The sequence below is a fragment of the Lutra lutra genome, chromosome 11 (assembly GCF_902655055.1).
Source record: "Lutra lutra chromosome 11, mLutLut1.2, whole genome shotgun sequence".
In the NCBI taxonomy this organism is placed as follows: domain Eukaryota; kingdom Metazoa; phylum Chordata; class Mammalia; order Carnivora; family Mustelidae; genus Lutra; species Lutra lutra.
In genome coordinates this window covers 91,367,474-91,386,331 of record NC_062288.1, presented here as the reverse complement: position 1 = coordinate 91,386,331, position 18,858 = coordinate 91,367,474, and the positions used below count along the sequence as shown (strand labels likewise).

Below are 18,858 nucleotides of genomic sequence, written 5' to 3'. Positions count from 1 at the left end.
TATATGCACATTTAGAACAAAAGAGTAGATAAACACTAAAAAAGTATGTGACCTATAGAATTAAGAGTTTTGTGGAGTTCTTTGGTATTTTGAGTTCTGTGGTGTGTCTATTAAAATTAGGGAGAAAAAGTGACTTATGTAAATGAGCTAGATTTTTGTTATTGTTGCTACAAAAAGCAGCAATGACTCTACCAGGTAGAAAAAGCAATTTTTGAAGATATTGGACTAGCCGTAGAACCAACAGGATCGCTGGAAGACTAGGCTCAGAAGAGGGAGGAGCTCTGGCAGCTCCAGGTCTCTAGGTAGCAGAAACTCCTCGGCCATCTCCTCTGGGTCATGCCACAGGAATAAATGAACTGGATTTTTTTCCTTATTAAGATTCAAAATCCAGAAGTGAGAGTCCTGACTAGGTCAAATAAATCTTTGACATGTTACGGAGGAAAATACATGGCCCTTTCAGTTACATAGTCCTAGGACTCCACACAGTAGGGTCCAAAGAACCCTCAAAATGAAATTAGGATGCTGTTATCAAAAGAAGGGAAATGCATTCTGGCAGCTAAAAAGCAAGCGATCTTCACTGAAATCTTTAACTTTTTTGTTAGTGCAGAATTATAGTTTCTAATGCTAGTCGTTGTAAAAAGCAGGGATCGAATAAATGGTTTTGAATACAGTGATCCCAGTTACTGTCCCACAGCCCATAGAGGACTGACCCACTGAAGTTCTCTCAGATTTCCACTTGACTAGGATTTCCATGTGTTCCATGAAGCAGTTATATTCAATTAGAAAATGAGGAAATAAAGGTTTTTATAATCCTATTGAAGAGGACTTTGTAATAATGGAACACTTCCTAAGGTGTCCTCTTCTTGGTTTACCTGATCAGTTTGGTCTTATTCATCAAGACCCAGCTCAAGCACTGCCTTGTTAGAAGCCTTTCTCCCTGACACCCTCCTCTCACACCCCGGTTTGGCTAACAGAGCTCTCATGCATGTGCGTAACACTAGGATTCTCGTCCACCTCTGTCGTATTGGTTCCTTTGTCTCCCACGCTAGCCAGACTTGCAGACTATCTTGTTTTTCTTGGATTTTCCAGCTCCTTACACAGTGTCTACACATTCACTAAATACTTGTTGAATGAATGACTCTCCCAGAGCACAGGGGTAAGGCATTCTCTGTCTAGAACCCGGCATGTATAACGACATGGCACATGGCATGTGAGCATGATGAGAAGTTCCCTAGGTTAATGGGAGAGTTCCACAGCGTTCTTTAGGAACGTGTCTCAAGTAAATGGTTTGTAAGCTCTGAATTGTAGAAATAGACATGTAGTATTTATGCACTCTCCACAAGGTGTTGCAAAGAAGTAATTTTGCCACAGTAATACTTCCCTTTAGCCAAAGTGATTTTCCCCATATTGCACCTAGGGAAACTCTTTTCTAAAGCTTAGTGAATGCATGATAGTAGAAATGAAAGGCAGTCGTTGCCTATATTATTGGCAAGTTATGTTTGTAGCTTACAGTTTCTGGTGCCTGAAAAATAATCTGGTATTTTCACCACTTAGTCTACAAACTTGCCAGATGTTTGGGGTTTCTTTTCAGCAGAAGGGACCCCATTAGTATAGAGATTCTTGATTCTTGATCTACACATTAGCCTATGCAGGTGATGGAGTCTCTGTGTTCCGGCGGACTCATTCAGTATTAATGGCCATTTCCTCTCTTTTCAGGGTGCTGATAAGACCGTGAAAGGTCCAGACGGACTAACTGCCTTTGAAGCCACGGACAACCAGGCGATCAAAGCCCTTCTTCAGTGACGGACGGATGGGCTGACAGCTCTGGAAGAAGGGCTCTCCTGTGGCCTCACACTGCTGCCTGTCTGTCTGTCACTCTCTATCTGCCAGCTTCTTCAGCTAAATACTTTAAGAGGGGTGAGGGGAGAGAGAAATTCATAACAAATCAGACTACCAGAAAAAAACAATGTTTGGGAAGAGAGGAAAAAAACCGTGATCAGGCTTTTACTCGGATTCCTGATCAAGTCCGCCTCTTTTCCATTTCCGACAAAACATACAGCTTATGCCCAAGGGAGAGCAAAGACAAAACCTACCAGTACCATTTGACCCTTTCAGCTCCCTAGCTAGTTTATTCATGAGATGGTGTCGAGGGTCTGATCCTACCAAGGCCAGCTCTCCGTGCGGGGTAGCCGAAACTGCGCGAGCGGCGGCGGCTGCTGGGACCGAACTCCGGGTGCGGAGATAAGCAATCAGCTCTAGCCTTCTGCCTTAAGACGCACTCTCCTGGGGGCCTCCTGGCGTAGTTAAGAGCGCTGCCCGTGGTCGGCGACCAAATCTTCCCTCAGCGACTTTCAGCTTTACATGGGAGCTCAGTTAAGGTGAGGGGGCACACTCCTAAATTCCCGGATGACTCAACTTTGGATTTCCTCTCCCCTTTCACATGGATTTCATGTATCTTTAGATAAAACTGACTAGTTTTATTTATAAAATCTTAAATTTTGGAAGCCTAAAGGAGAAATCATTCCAGTGTGCATATTTTTTTCTCCTCTAGATTCAGACGTTTATATAACATTGAAACACTTTCAACCTCCTGCTGGTAGTAAAAGGGGATTTAAACTTAGAATCATAGCCATAGCCTGTTAGTATCCTATAGAGAACGGTTGTCTTAGTACCTCTGGATTTTCTTTATTTGCTCTTTGAATGGATTGGCCTCGGTTATGTTTGGAGAATCAAGGAACATTCTTTGGAAATCCTCTCTCAGACCCACCTTGGATGCGGATTACTGCACCAAAGCTGTCACTCGGGTGAGATTTACGATCTGGACAAACCGAGCCCTGTCCCTTCAAAAGTATGCTCATTACCAGGTTTCCCCACCTTGTCAGTCGGCTTCTGCTGAACATATGCCAGCCCACCTGCATAACAGATCTTTTGTTTCTTTACTAAACCATGCATCGCATTTAATGTGACCCCTTCAAAACGTATTCTGTGTTCTTAAAAATACAGGGCCCTACAATGGGTGTTCTGACCTGCAGGAAATACTCAGACACATGTTCAGATGTTCATTTCGTGAGCAGTACAACGAATTAAAACATACACCCTTAAATTTGCTATCTCGCATTTAAAATATTGACTCCTTTGACTTGCCATCCATAAAAGCTTGCTAAAAATGTTAGGGTTTTTCCTTAGCCAAATCATGCAATAATTGAATGTACCTCAAATTTTTAAAGGGGGGGGGTTGGGTTAGGGGCTTGTATTCAGATTATGGATAACAAAGAATTAGGATTTTGTAAGGCAATGTAGCATTCTAAAGCAGGGTTAAACTAGTATCAAGAGTAGCCAGCTAATAACAAATTTGAGTGATTGGTTGCTGATCGGTTGTTAGGGTGGGTGTGTGCGTGTGTGTGCGCGTGTGTGCATGTGTATTTTTCCCCATGAAATTTTTTTTTTTTTTTAAATCTTGTGGCTTTTTGCTTACAGCTAGCCTAACCCTGTAATTTTCCTGCATCCAAGAAAAGAATCCTAAAATAGCGGTTTAAATACTTCGATATATTTGGCTAATTCTGCTGTCTTAATACAGCTTATTAGAGTTGGATTAGAAGTCTGCAAACGGACTTCATCACACGACTGAATGGAAGCAGAGCGATCCTCATGAAGATGGAGGGCATTTTATCGGTCTGTACTTTGGGAACAACAAGGTGTTTCAGTACCTTCGTTTTCACCTCTTGGCATAATGCTGTTGACAGGGCTTGGGTTTTACCCGCTCTGGTTGTTACCTTTCCTTTCTAGCCGCTGTGCTGCGGGTGGCTGTTGCAGAGAGTGCGCAGTGTCCCGTCATTCCTAAACCTGGTCTGCTTTCCTCAGTCACCCAGCGTAGAAAGCACGTGGTTCTTTGTACAGTTCATCCTGCTGTTCGTGTCGCAGTAGAGGCTCCTTCGCCTTCCCTCTTCTTTCTCAGCCATTTTGTAAGCCCCGTCACCCCGGGGCAACTGCTTGAGAAAATAACGGAAACATAGAATAGACTGGCCGACGTGGTTTACACTTTTTTTTTTAACTAGGTTATTTATAATGTATTTCTGAACCACTTGGCAGAGAAATTCACAACACTTAATGTTCATTAAGTAAAGGAAGCTAAAAACAGGTCTGCTTTTGGTACTACATGCATTAGTGAAAGGTTAAGTAAGTTTTGTTCTCCGCTGAATATTTAACATCTCAGAAGAAATCTTGCATGTTCTGTAGTTTTTGTATTAAGTCAGTCATTTTGTATGCACTATATCAAGTAAAAACAGGTGGTTTACCTGTTTACATTAGTATCCTAACAAACTCCCCTCCCCGCCTTGCAGCTTCAGACTGGTATCTAAGTAGACTTAGAGTTCAAACACAGCACCCGACAATACCCAAGTCACCCTTCTATGCATAGCTCACCTTCTACACCCAGCGGGGCACAAAGGAGAGGTAGGCGGGTACAGTGTGTGCAGGCTGCAAGTAAGGCCCTTTACTCATTGATTTCTTTCCCCCCAAATAATGGATCTTAAATCTAGATGTACCGACTTTTTTTTTTCCTAAAACTTCAACTGAGCTGCTCTTTACTTCCTTGCAATATTGTGTACTCAGTTGTGTATAGAAGAAGCTGGTGAGAGTGCCCTCCTACCTAAGCAATTGCAGTGTTTTGCATGCAAAATTTTAAGAATTTAAATCGTCCTGATTCTATTTCGTAAATGGAGAAACAATCATATCTTTCTAAGCAGTACTGAAGGAAGACTAGTGCTTTGTGCATTTTGATATATTTGAGTTCATTTTTCCCATCATGTAATACTTTTGACACAGTTGGGTTTCTCATATGATCCTAGTTCATGTACATCCGAATGCTAAATAATACTGTGTTTCAGTTTTGTGTTGCAAGAACAAATGGAATAAACTTGAATTGTGCTACAAGGAACGAGTTGGCAGCTTTTCCTCCCTCAGCTCGCAGCCTTCCTTTCCAAGCCCTCCTCTCACCCTCAACCCAGCCTGTGATTGACTCCCAACTTTGGTATCCTCCATATTCCCCCTCGTAACCCCCCCGATGCTAGAAAAAAGTGGAAAGAAATAAGACAGGAAAGATTTAATTGAAATAAACTGCTCTTCCGCATCTGGAAGCTTTGGTCCTGTAGCAGTCTCCTGACGCAGACTGGCTCACTTACAAAATGTTCGGCAACCCTGACTTTCTCAAGCAAGGGCTAGCCAGCATGTCCTCGAGCATCCGGGCCAGAGTCATGGGCAGCCGCTCAGATCTTTCCTGTGCTCACGGAGGTTGCTACACATCCCAGGGTTTGCCAGACCTACTTGACCATGAGCGCTCTCTTAGCATGTACTCCTCAGAACAAATGGTCTGATTTAACATTAAATCACTTTGAACCTCAAAATCTGAACAAGATTATATTCAGCTTGGTTCTGTTGTAATCTTGTCAACAACCTAAAACGGCCGTGTTTTTTTCTTTTGAAGTCGCCAGTGAATAATAACAATATGTGCAGGTGCTCAAAGGCAGCAAAAGCCATCTTCCAGGACCTTCCTCTTGCCAACCGAGGTGTAAGCGTGGGACACCGCGTAGGGGTAGATGTGAGCATTCACAGATTTTTTGATCAATGAAACCTTAAGAATCAGGGGTGCCTGGATGGCTTACTTCGGTAAGTGTCTGACTCTTGGTTTCAGCTCAGGTCATGACCTCAGGGGCCTGGGATCCAGCCCACATCCAGCTCCACACTCACTGGGGAGTCAGCTTGAGATTCCCGCCCTCTCCCTCTGCCCCTTGCCCCTGCTTGCACACACTCTAAAATAAATGTTAAAAAAAAGAAGTGGGGTCCATCTAAGTGTTTAAATCTAGTTAAATATGTGTAAAAGGGAACAGGGCATCTTCTGTAATCACTGAAGAACAGACCAGCATTAGTCAAGGAAGGCATATATCTAGACAAAAAGCACTTAAGAGTTACTGTGAAAACCTGCAGTTAGACACCAGCAACCACAGGACTGCGATGCAACAGAGTAGATGAGATGGTTACAGGATTTTTTTTTTCCTTCTATGAGACCAGGGGTTCCTAAAATGTCCCTGGCCTAGCCACGTCACTGCCACCTGAGGACTTGATTGAGGTGCCCCATCCAGGCCAACCAAATCGCAACATGGGCTGAGCCCATCAGCCCATGGTGTAACTAACCCTCTGGGACATTCTGATGCACACTCGAGTTTGAGGACTACTGTGAGAGACCATTAGAGTCTAAAAACCTGCAAATGGGACATCATCGAGGTTGCCTTCCTAGAGATGAAGTAAAGGGAAGCCTTTAACACGGGAGATGGAGCAAAATTGAACACCCAAGAAAATCTTAAGATGAGCCTCAAAGTTAGGCACTGGGCAAAAGAAGCAAAGGGAAGATGTAACAACTGGTCCAAAGAGACAATGCTTGTGAGAATGACCCTTTGTTATTAGGGGTTTTTCCCTGCAGGATGTCCTGTCAAATGCTGTGGGTAGTATTTCCACAGGAGCCCATGGCCGAGTTGCTTGAGCCCTTCCCAAGTCCTTTCCTTGAATCCCACAGGGGTGAGGAGGCATGCGAGGAATTTGGGAAGATAGGACATGAGTCTTCTTATCTTGTGCCTGACTCATTGCAGATCACTGGGATTGCTCCAATCACTTACCTGGATCCCTGCTGGTTTCTGCCAGTCCATCCTACAGCAGGAGAGAGCCACACTGGGAGGCCAGTTCCTGCTGTCTCCACTGCCCACTCCCCAACCCCGTGCTGGTGTTAGTGCTGTGAATGTGGATCCTTCTCTGCGGTGGGACCACCATGGGCTCAGAAACTGCCACCTGCCTGTCACCTCACGGTGCTCTGTTTAGGATCAACTCTTCTGCCCAGATACTAGCCCGATCATCACACATCAGCCATAGGATACTTCCCTCCAAGGCTCTTATTTCATTGAAATAATAACTAACTGCTTGAGAATAAAATACATCAGCAGCTTTTATAGTACCTGCCCCTTGGTGGACATTCACCATATTTGTTCAAATAGGACAGAAGCTTTGTTTTCCGTAAATCAGGACTAAAGGATCACTGTTACGACCATGGGACAACACCTGTCACTGTACACAAACGGCCCTGTAGCATTGTAAGTACTACTGGGACCACAAACCCCAATCAATGAAGTAAAGACAAATATCACAGTCACAATGTCGCATGAAGGAGTGCTGACCATGGGGTCAAATGCAGGCCACCGAGCCATTGTGGCATATACCAAACACAGCTCTCAATAGAGCAGCAAAACAAAGCACATTCTGGCCACCCTGGCAACTTCTGAGCCTTCAGCAGCTGCTGCAGCAGGGATGGCCTTATTTACACAGTTGGTCTAGAACGACGGGTCACATGTCTAGCGACATCCGCAGTCACACCTCTTAGGACACAAAGGAAAATAATGCATCGACAATTCCTGATCACTGGGTGCTGGTTTTGAGGATACTACTAGATCACTAGAATCTTTTTTTTTTTTAAAGCCACGATATTTTCCTAAGCTTTTAGTAACAAATCTGATGATGTGTTACGTAGCTGTAGGTCCCTGGCTGACCTCTAATACTGTTCCATCTCCGGTGGCTGGCTACCAAGTCGCTCTGTGTACTCAGAGCGAGGCTACCTTTACCCCTGAATTTCTTAATTAACACTTACTGGGTGCAAGTTAGGAGCTAGGCATTGTGCCGAGGACTTCCTACCACAGGACCTTATCCAATATTCACAATCATCGTTTTAAAAAGGGAGACGAAGAAATGTTCAAGAACTTGCTCACAGCCAGTCAGTAGCTCAGAGCAGTAAACGTTAGTTCTGATCTGAGTGTCCCAACTCCTTCAAATTAAGTGAAAGTAAAAGGTGTTCTCACCCAGACACCCAAAACCAATGCTCAGACCTACTGCCTTGGCAGAACACTGCCCTGGTCCATGGAGGACACTGTGTGGCACTGGCGCGGTCATTCTCAACAGTGGGTGTCCATAACTAACTTCACATGACCGAAGAAGCATTGCCCCATCCCCCAGCCCTGGGCACCTGCCACTCTGCTCTCTGCTCCTGGGAGTCTACTTGAGTTTCCACATACGAATGAGGCCGTGCAGAATTTGTCCTTTGTCTGGCTTAATTCACTTAGCAGGATACTCTAAAGGCCTAGTGATGTTGGTGCATATGGCGCGATTTCCTATTCCAAGGCTGAATAATAGGACGTCATAGGTCTATAACCACATTTTCTTTATCTGTGCATCGACATTTAAGAGGTTTCCCTATGCCGGCTCCTGGGAATAACACTGAAGTGAACACGGGACTGCAGACAGATCTCTTTAAGATCTAGATCTCAACTCCTTTGGATATACACCCAGAAATAGGATTGCCAGTGTCCCAAGCCCACCTTAGGGGCATACATCAGTGGTATCTTTCCACAAGGTTAGCTTTATTCAATCATAAAGGTTGACTATAATTATCAAACAGGTTTAGGATTCTAAACTCAATAACCTACAACTTGGCTTCATACGTGTCACACAAAGCACAATACAAAGTCACACAACAAAGAAGGTAACAGGGAGGTATAAGAAGTGAAAGCAGCAAACTCCCAAGTCCGCCCTCGAGCGGGCAGTTGAGAGGAGAACTCGGTCCAGTCCAGGTCAGCTCTCAGCACTGACCGCTAATTCCGTCCAACAGTGGAGGACCTTTTCTTTTTTCTTTTTTTTTTTTTTTTTAAGATTTTATTTATTTGACAGAGATCACAAGTAGGCAGAGAGGCAGGCAGAGACAAAGGGGAAAGTAGGCTCCCTGCTGAGCAGAGAGCCCGATGCGGGGCTCAACCCCAGGACCCTGGGATCATGACCTGAGCCGAAGGCAGAGGCTTAACCCACTGAGCCACTCAGGTGCCCCTGGAGGACAGCTCTTTATCATGGTCAGGACCTACTGGGCAGAGCCCTAAGTAGCAGCTGCCTTTTCAGTGCGGTCAGATATGGGAGAGTCTGACAGTCTGACAGTATGTTACTTCGGCTGCAAAAGTCCTCCCTTTTTAAGGGAGTTTCATCAGTCTTGGGCCTTTGCAGGTCTCTTCTGGTTCTCTCGATTACCAGCTCTCAGTTCTTCTAAGCTGTCTTGGCTTGGATGCCTATACCCATTCTGGCAGCCATCAGCCTCTGCAGGTTTCCGTGATAACTGGTCTAGCTGCTCTGGCCCTGGCTGCTTCCATCACTGCTTGACAAGAATCACCGCCTGACATGAGTGACTCCATCTTGCTCTCTCTGGATGGATTAAACATTAACTCTAGTTTTGGTGTTTTGAGAAACCTCCCCATTGTTTTCCATAGTGGCCACACTAATTTACATCCCCACCAACAACTTGGACAACACAAGCTCCCTTTTCTCCACTTCCTTGCCAACACTTCTCCATTGTTGTTGGTTTTTTGTCTTGTATTTTTTTTTTTAAATAAGAGCCAACCTAACATATAGGAGGCAATAATTCATTGTGGTTCAGGTTTGCATCTCCCTGAGGATTAGTGATATCGAACATGTTTCCATATCCCTGATGGCTATTGGTAGATCTTCTTGGAAAGGAAGGTCTTTTGGGCTGTTGAGTTATAGGAGTTCATTATATGTTTTGGATATTAACTCCTTATCAGATAAATGGTCTGCAAATATTTTCTCCCATTCCATAGGTTGCCTTTTCATTTTGTTGACAACTACCTTTGCTGTGCAGAAACTTTTTAGTTTGATGTGATCCCACTTTATTTTTGCTTATGTCTGCACGTTTGGTGTCCAATCCAATATCAGCAGCTTTTCCCTGTTTTTGTCTATGGGTTTTATTGTTTCAGGGTTTATATTTAAGTCTTTAATCCATTTTGAATCAATTTTTCAATAATGGTCTAATTTCATTATTTTTCTTTTTTTTTTTTAAATTTTAATTTTTTATTTTTTCAGCATAACAGTATTCATTATTTTTTTTCAGCATAACAGTATTCATTATTTTTGCACCACACCCAGTGCTCCATGCATTCCGTGCCCTCTACAATACCCACCACCTGGTGCCCCCAACCTCCCACCCCCCACCCCTTCAAAATTCTCAGATCGTTTTTCAGAGTCCATAGTCTCTCATGGTTCACCTCCCCTTCCAATTTCCCTCACTCCCTTCTCCTCTCCATCTCCCCTTGTCCTCCATGCTATTTGTTATGCTCCACAAATAAGTGAAACCATATGATAATTGACTCTCTCTGCTTGACTTATTTCACTCAGCATAATCTCTTCCAGTCCCGTCCATGTTGCTACAAAACTTGGGTATTCATCCTTTCTTTTTTCTTTTATTTTTTTTTTTTTTTTACAGCTTTATAAACATATATTTTTATCCCCAGGGGTACAGGTCTGCGAATCGCCAGGTTTACACACTTCACAGCACTCACCATAGCACATACCCTCCCCAATATCCATAACCCCACCCCCTCTCCCAACCCCCTCCCCCCATCAACCCTCAGTTTGTTTTGTGAGATTAAGAGTCACTTATGGTTTGTCTCCCTCCCAATCCCATCTTGTTTCATTTACTCTTCTCCTACCCCCTCAACCCCCCATGTTGCATCTCCTCTCCCTCATATCAGGGAGATCATATGGTAGTTGTCTTTCTCCGATTGACTTATTTCGCTAAGCATGATACCCTCTAGTTCCATCCACGTCGTCGCAAATGGCAAGATTTCATTTCTTTTGATGGCTGCATAGTATTCCATTGTGTATATATACCACATCTTCTTTATCCATTCGTCTGTAGATGGACATCTAGGTTCTTTCCATAGTTTGGCTATTGTAGACATTGCTGCTATAAACATTCGGGTGCACGTGCCCCTTCGGATCACTACGTTTCCTAATTTCATTATTTTTCATGTGGATATCCAATTTTCCCAATACCTTTTAACAAAGAGACATTTATCCCCATTGAGTATTCTTGGCCCCTTTGTCAATATTAATTGACTATATATGTGAGGGTTATTTCTGGCTTTCTGTTCTGTTCCACCGGTCTGTATGTTATTCTACCAATACCATATTGCTGATTGCTATAGCTTTGCAATATCTCTTAAAATCAGGGAGTATGATACCTCCAGCTTTGTTTTTCTTACTCAAAACTGTTTTGGCTGTACAGGGTCTTTGGTGGCTCCCAGTGAATTTTAGAGTGTTTTCCTATTTCTACAAAAAGATCATTGGGATTTTGTTAAGCATTGCATTGAGTCTATGTACCGCTTTGAGAAACATGGTCCCCATTTTAACAATATTAATTCTTCTAATCCATGAACATGAGATGTCCTTCCATTTGTGTTATTTTTTTCTGTCAATTTCTTATATTTTTTAGTAGACAACTCTGTCACCTCCTTGGTTAAGTATCATCTTCCTTTGATACTATTGTAAATGGATTTGTTTTCAATTTTCTCTTTGCAGAGTTGTTAGAAATGCAACTGATTTTTGTATCCAGGGACTTGCTGAGTTTTAGGTCTAACAAGTTCTTATAACTATACCGCAACACTATGAACCTGGAAACTGTCCTATACCTATGCTTATCAAAAAAAATTACCATTTAAGGGAGTTAGGGTTTCAGGATATTTTGATGTTTCAGCATTTTAACTGAGCATTTACTATGATCTGGGCACCATTCTAAGTATTTTCGTGGACCACAATGTTTAATCTTCCTAAAAACCCTATGAAGTAGGACTATCATCATCCCTATTGTCAGATGAAAAAACTAAAGCTCAGAGAAGTTAAGTAACTTGACTATGGTCCCACAGCCAGTGAGTGTTAGAGCAAGGCTTCAACTCAGGCAGTAGGACTGAAGTCTGTACTCGATACCTTATTAAGTTGCCTCTCCAACTTTCACTGAACCAAATCATGACATTTTAGTCAATTAACACAGTTCTTAAAAAGATACATAGAAAACAGTTTATGGATTTATGATTTTAAACAATCAGGTAGAAAATATTATGTAACATGCACTCGTCAATAACTTTTCATGATGAAATCAAATTCTACAAAGATGACATTTAATTTTCAAGTTTAAGAAGCAGCGATATTTGAGTGTAACATACATGAAATACATATTGAGTATAACATACATTTTGGGGGGGGGCAGTCTAAGAGATTAGGATACAGAACAAGAGTCAGCAACCTATAGTCCATAGCCAAACCTAGCCCACCACCTGTTTTTGTAAATAAAGTTTTCTTGGAGCGTAGCCATTCCTGTTCATTTGCTTATCACATATGGCTGCCTCCACACTTCAAGGGCAGAGCAAGCAGCTGCAGAGCCTATATGGCTACAAAGCCTAAAATATTTACTCTATGGTCCTTCACAGAAAATATTTGCCAACGCCGGTCATAGAGGTTTAAGTGAGCTAGATTAAGAAACATCCACGGTGAAAACACCTTTAGGACCTAGTTCTAGAGTGATGAGCAGAGTCAGGAGGGAATGTAATGTGTTTGTTAAAGCAAATGAAAAGCTGAGCCCATAAGTAAGGCACCTCATTACAGCTGTGGGGAGACGGTTATGGTAACCACGCCCAGTGACTCATGCCTCCCAGTATGGGTGCTCTAGGGTAACCCCCTCTCTGCACAGGGTCTTGAGCTTGGCCATGTGACTTGCTGGGGCCAAATGGGCCAAATGTGAAACCAACAGAAGTTAAACATGTACTTCCTCATAGGGGTTTGGATCTCAGCAGGAGAAACATGAACTCTTCAGGAGAGGCCACGTGGAGAACAGATGTATCCCAGCCTGCAGGCCCAGCTAACCACCGCCCGTGACTGAGGCCATCTGGGCTGCCACCTCCATTAGGAGTGACACCAGGTGAGACCAGCAAAACCCTACTAGCTAAACCTAGTCCAAGCTGCAGAACTGTGAACAAACAGTGGTGCTTTTAACCCATTCGGTTCTGGGTATTGTTGAGTTTTTTGGTTTGTTTGGTGTTTTGTTTTTTTTAACGCAGAGTACATGCTGACAACAACACCCTAGCCGAAGGGCATCAGGAACCAGTGGCGTCCCCTAGGGATGAGAAATTACGTCTGAAAATCAAAGGGAAAGTGATCATACACTCATACACACACACACACACACACACACACATACACACACACACACACACACACACACACACACACACACACGAAATACCAAACGCCATTAAGGACCCAGGATTGCCTTTTCTTTCAAACTCCTGAAAGGAAGGAGAATAGATTAAAAGACAAAAATCTTTGCCTTCTTAGGGAAGGTTAGATGCTGTAAATAATAAACTCTCCTCTTTCTAGAGAATCTTTATTCCCTTCTGTCTTCGGAGACAGAAAAGGAATCGCTCCCATCCCTGCAGGGCTTTCTTTTCACCTCTCGGAGGAGTCAAAGCCTAGTGGGGATTTACAGGTATGAGCCAGATCCCCGAGCCAAATTAGGCACAGCAAGGCTGAGAAGCAAACTGTGGTTTAAGTAGTGTGTGGGGGAAGGGGCGCCAGGCGGGCAGGGGGAGGCTGGAAAGACAGGGCAGCGCAGAACAAAGGGGAGCCACAAGGGCAAAGACCCTCACCAGAGATTCCCCCTGCAAACTGCAGGGTGAGCCAGCCCTGGCTTCCTGCCCCAGCAGGAGCCTCTCACACTTCAGACTTCCACTTCATGCAAGCACGGGCTCTCAACCAAGACCTGGGAAATCCTGTGAAAGCAGCCCTCCCGAGATCCATGCCAGCCCTCCCTAGATCCATCCCAAAACTGCCTCGGAGAACTCTAGAAGCTAAAGAGTGCCTCTGAAGGGAGGGGAAGGTTGCAGGTCTGAAGAAGGAGGGAGAAGGTCACGTGGGATGTAACTAACAAAGGAGACAAAACGTCCACTACAAAAGCAACTGGGGCCATTTCAGCTCAGAATGAAATTCATGAAGGGAGGTAGTGAGGCTCGTTCTCCAAACTGTGAGCTCATTCATTCAGTCAACACGTATTTATAGCCTCAAGGTGTGCGGCACTGTTGTGGGCCCTGCAGACAGGACAGGACTCCTGCCCAACTAGGGCTTATAGCCCGTGAGGGGAGAAAAACCCAAACAGTAACAAGAACGTGAAGTCTAGGGGCGCCTGGGTGGCTCAATCATTGGGTGTCTGCCTTCGGCTCAGGTCATGATCCCAGGGTCCAGGGATCAAGCCCCACATCGGGCTCCCTGCTGGGTGGGAAGCCTGCTTCTCCCTCTCCCACTCCCCCTGCTTATGTTCCTTCTATCCCTAGGTCTTTCTCTGTCAAATAAATAAATAAAATCTTTAAAAAAATAAAAACTAACATGAAGTCTACTCCTAACAAGACCGTGACAGGTCCTGATGAGTGCCAGAAGGAAAGAAGCAACCGGGCTGAGAGCACATATGGGGTGTGGGGGAGATTAGGAGGTGCCTCCTTGCTCCGGGGGGGCAAGCACCTGTGTCGTGCTCAGGTCTGTGTCCCTCCCAGTGTTTGTGCATTTGAGTGAAGTGTTTTGGCTTCGGGTCAGCAAAGCTCCACGCTGTTAGACTTCTCCCACTTTTCACTCTATGGTCTTGTGTGACGCTGATGCAGGCTAAGACATGGTGGGGGAGGGACACCCGCAGCATGGAGACCAGAGTAGATGCTGAGCAGGCCCTCCAGGGGACTCACCGGGTTCCCTGCTAAGGACTCGGCAGGCAGGGACAAGGAACAATGCTCCAATGCCATCTCAGCATAGGAACATTTCCTACCCTAGAGCCAGCAGCATGGTCCCCCATACACTGAAGGGTTCTGCTCCAGAGTGCCCTAGATCAGCCTAATGGGACCACTCAGGAGACAGAGCCCGGCTTTCTCTGTAAGGAGCTAATAATGCGGGCCATTTCTGGGGGAGGATGACCAGGCTTTGCTCGATTTACAAAGCAGGAACGTGGTCCCTAGGCTTTATCACCCCGAGGAGGACGGGGTTTATCACCCCGAGGAGGGTTGGGGTTTCTAACATCTGCTCCTCACACGAAGCAGAGAAGCTCTGGAGATTTGCTTTTCATCTTTTTCTTACTCTCCCTTTTTTCCTGAGTGTACCATTACATAACAGCACTATAGATCATCTCCGTTCGGTAGCTAGGAGTTTAAATCTTGTTTCATGTCATTATTAGCAATTCTTTTCATAATGATAGCAATGCATAAAAACCCCAATTGAAACCTGGACATCAGACACCCAGTTGCCACAAGTAAATGAACTGTTTGCTCCAAACGTTTCACTGTGGTTTGATGGCACGGGGGGGGGGGGGGGGGGGGGGGGAGGAATCCCTCTCTGAGGATAACCAGACCCGACACAAATGTTTTGGTTGTGTGCCCCTGTGGATTATCTTTTTAAAGTTTAAACTCCCTCATTTCAGAATGTGCAAAGGGTAGGATTTTAAAGGGCATCTTCCTGATCAAATCTAATACCTTTGGCCCAGAACTTGCATTTGATTAAATTTCACTTCTTGAGATACTGACTCCTGAGTGTCAAATACATGATTTAATATGCTTGCTAAATTATGGAGTGTTGAACAAAGGGAAAGGATTTTTTTTTTTCTCTTGCCACCGTTATTTATTTGGGTTAAGGATTGCCTTCTGCTTCCTGGTGTAAAGAAATAATTATGTGAGAGTTGTGTCACATCATGAATCAACCTGACCATCTTTTCCGCCAAAACTTGCACCTCTACTTTTGGCGTCCCTCTCTTTGAGGTTGTCCTCTCTTTGCTAAGAAGAAATAGATGCTTTCATAAGCCTGTGGGCTAATTTTGTCAAGGGGAAGGTGAGGAAGCAGGTTCCTAATATAGGTTCAGGGGCTGCACAAGGTTGAACTTAAGCTGACCACGGGAGAGTAGCACTTCCTTTTTTCTCATTGTGTTCTGTTCTGCCTGCACTGAGAGACAGTAGTTCTGAGCCTTCAGGTAAACTTGTACTCTAGATGAATTTGTCCAAGTTTCTTGTGTCCACATTTGCCTGAGCTGAAATTTTTTCCCAGGATCCAGAAACACTTCTGACACTAACCACCAATCTCTTGTATCCATAAGTCAGTCCATCCAATGAAAATTGAATTAAAGGGTCCTCATTGCTCCCTCTGCTTCCTCCCCCAATGCTTAACCATCTAATAAGATTCAATTAAGACCTCCCCGGCCTCCCCCAACCAATGCAGCAGCACAGGAGAGCCAGATTTAAACCAGGTTGACTAATGGACTCAAAAACACCAATGGGTAATCAGGCCAGAAGAAAAGCATGGAGAACACAGATACAGCACCAATATTGCAACACAAAGTGGTTATGAAATGATTCAAGTATTTAAAGGCAGACATTGTTCTAAGCAAGCAGTAGTTCTGGGTATTAGATCAGAAAACATCCTGCTTCCAGTCCCAACTGGGAGGGTTCCAGAAGTATGGCGGCACGAACAAGATACTGTGGAACTAAGAGTTTTAGCCCAGCTTGGTGGAGTCCTTCTGTATCCCAACTCCTTACGCAGATTTATCTCCTACTTGAGAATTATCCCAAAAAGCCCAGCACGCCATCAGCACAAGGGGCCTCGGATTCCTTTATTACCACGGGTCTCTTGATGGTATTGGAGACAGGAGTTGCACACAACCAGAATTCCCAACACAGATGCTCAACATCAGAACAAGAACAAAAGTGGGTCATGGGTACAGGCAGTAAAGTCAAGGGCACCGGGAGCGCCCCCCCCGCCCATCCCCCACCCCTGCGGGGAAAGGACTCCCAGATCCACACCTTTCCTGAAACCTCATTCAAACCCTGAGTCCTTCTCTCCAACTACCTTCTGCACCCAAAACTAAACCCACCATCTGCACTGCCCACCCACCTCCACAAAGAAAACATTTCTTTCCTTCCAAATATAAAGTGCATTACAATGGATTAATTGAACATATGCCACAACACCATTCTTTCAATCATGGAGATTTGAAACCCAGTCAGACTTGCTGGGTTACACACTGTTTCATCCTCTCCTGCTGTCATTTCTTCTATTAAAAGCCTCCTTGGCCAAGCTGGACCCTCCATTCACACTACTGCCCCCCGTTACGGATTGAATCATGTCCCCAAAGAGGTATCTCAAAGTGCTAACCCCCCAGTACCTCAGAATGTGACTTTCTCTGGAAATAGGATTGCAGATGCCAGTAGTTCAGAGGAGGTCATACTGGAGTAAAAATGGGCCCTTGATGTCACATAGCCAGTGTCCTTAGAATGTGAGGACAGAGGCAGAGATCAGAGTGACACAACACCAAGCCACAAAGTGCCAAGGACAGATGGCCACCAACCGAAGCTCAGAAGAGGCAAGGAGGGTTCCACCCAGAGTCTCAGAGAGCATGTGGCCCCACGGACACCTCGATGGCTGACCTCCATCTCCAGAGCCCTGAGACAATGAATGTCCATTAAGGGATCCAGTGTGTGGTACTTTGTTAGCCCTTAGAAACAAACACAACCTCCTTCCCTTCTAGGAACCTCCCATGGATTCCTGTTTCCTCATCATCTCAAGTTCTACTCTTTGGCCAGCTCCTGAGGCCTGCACCGGCCCAGCCCATCCTCCCTTTACAAATGTACCTCCCACCATTTCTTTGTGACTTCTCTGAATTACAACCTACATCGACCTCTCCCATCTTCAATGTCTTGCTACTCCTGTTTCCACTAAAATATTCTTTCCCTCCATCAACTGTCTTGATTTCTGCCTTCCCTATCAGTCCACAGCCCCTTGAGAAATGGGCTAGGACTTATTTTCTTTTGCATCTCCCCTGAGCACCCAAATACGCCAGAACTCGTGGCAGATGAACAGATCTCGTCACCTTGACACAGGCTTTATCCTTGACCTGGAACATCGGGCAGGCCATAGGCTACAGGCTAGGGACCGCAGTTTTACTTTTTGTGTCCCCAGTGCCTAGCCCAGTGTCTGACATTTCGTAGACTTTCAGTAATTGTTTATTCTGGGTCCATCCCAGGTAGACCAGCATCCCCCTTCTTTTAAAGGACTCACTAATTAAATAGCTTGAAGTTCTTCAGACAAAAGTGGCTGGACAGGGAGGAAATGCCATTCTCTTTCTCTGGTAACCCCACTAATAGGTCATTAAAAGGGCCCCAGCTTGGAACCCCAGGAAGCCTCATTAGTCCCCACGACCCATCAGGGAAGGCAGCCTTCCTCCCAATTATCAGGCTTCCTGTTTATTAATACATGACAAGCCTTGTCCTTCCAGCCCATTGTTACCTGTGTTTCCAGAGCCCTTTGAAAGCATAAATAAATGATAGCTGGCGGGTCTCCTTTCCCCAGGATGTTGTCAGTGTTGAGAATCCTGACAGTTTTCCAAGACATGATTTGACACTACAAATGCCAAGTGCTCCTGTCCTCTCCTATTTATAGAGATGCTTGATAATCCAAGGTGCCAACTCCTTCCAACAGAGACAGACCAAAGCTGTCATAAGTCTGCAGGTCACAGAGCCGTGCACCTGGCTTTTCAGAGAGCCCAAGGCCTGGCAGTGGAGAACCCGTCTGCTCAGCAGGTCAGCCATTCAGATCCCCAAGATGCCAGACCCAGAGAGCCTGCAGGGGCCACAGGGTGACTCTGGGAAGGGCAGAGTTCCGAGGAAGGTTATTGTTGTTCCAACTCTGTCTGTCATTGCCCCTTTCCACCCCCAACCTCATCTCTTTGATCCACAGTTCCCAAAACATTTGAATTAACCTCTCGGATACTTTTTCCCATGGCCTGGACGTTGTCCCTCAAGATACAAATCCCCTGGCCATCCACTGGATGTTTCAAGGGTCAGGATGGGGAGGAGAGTTGCAGTGGGGGGCAGGGAGGGGTGGGTGTTGGAGAGTGGGAAGGAGGGGGTCCAAACC

At 44.9% G+C, this 18,858-nt stretch overlaps 1 protein-coding gene across 1 annotated transcript in view; it reads left to right on the top strand.

The window, feature by feature from the left end:
* MTPN (myotrophin) overlaps window positions 1–3,108 on the top strand; it is a 55,013-nt gene extending 51,905 nt beyond the window's left edge. Inside the window, exon 4 of the mRNA XM_047694537.1 lies at window positions 1,717–3,108. Within this exon, the coding sequence (XP_047550493.1) occupies window positions 1,717–1,803 (87 nt within the window). The 3' untranslated portion in view covers window positions 1,804–3,108. The remainder of the gene's footprint in view (window positions 1–1,716) is intronic.
* The last annotated feature ends 15,750 nt before the right edge of the window (window positions 3,109–18,858 follow it).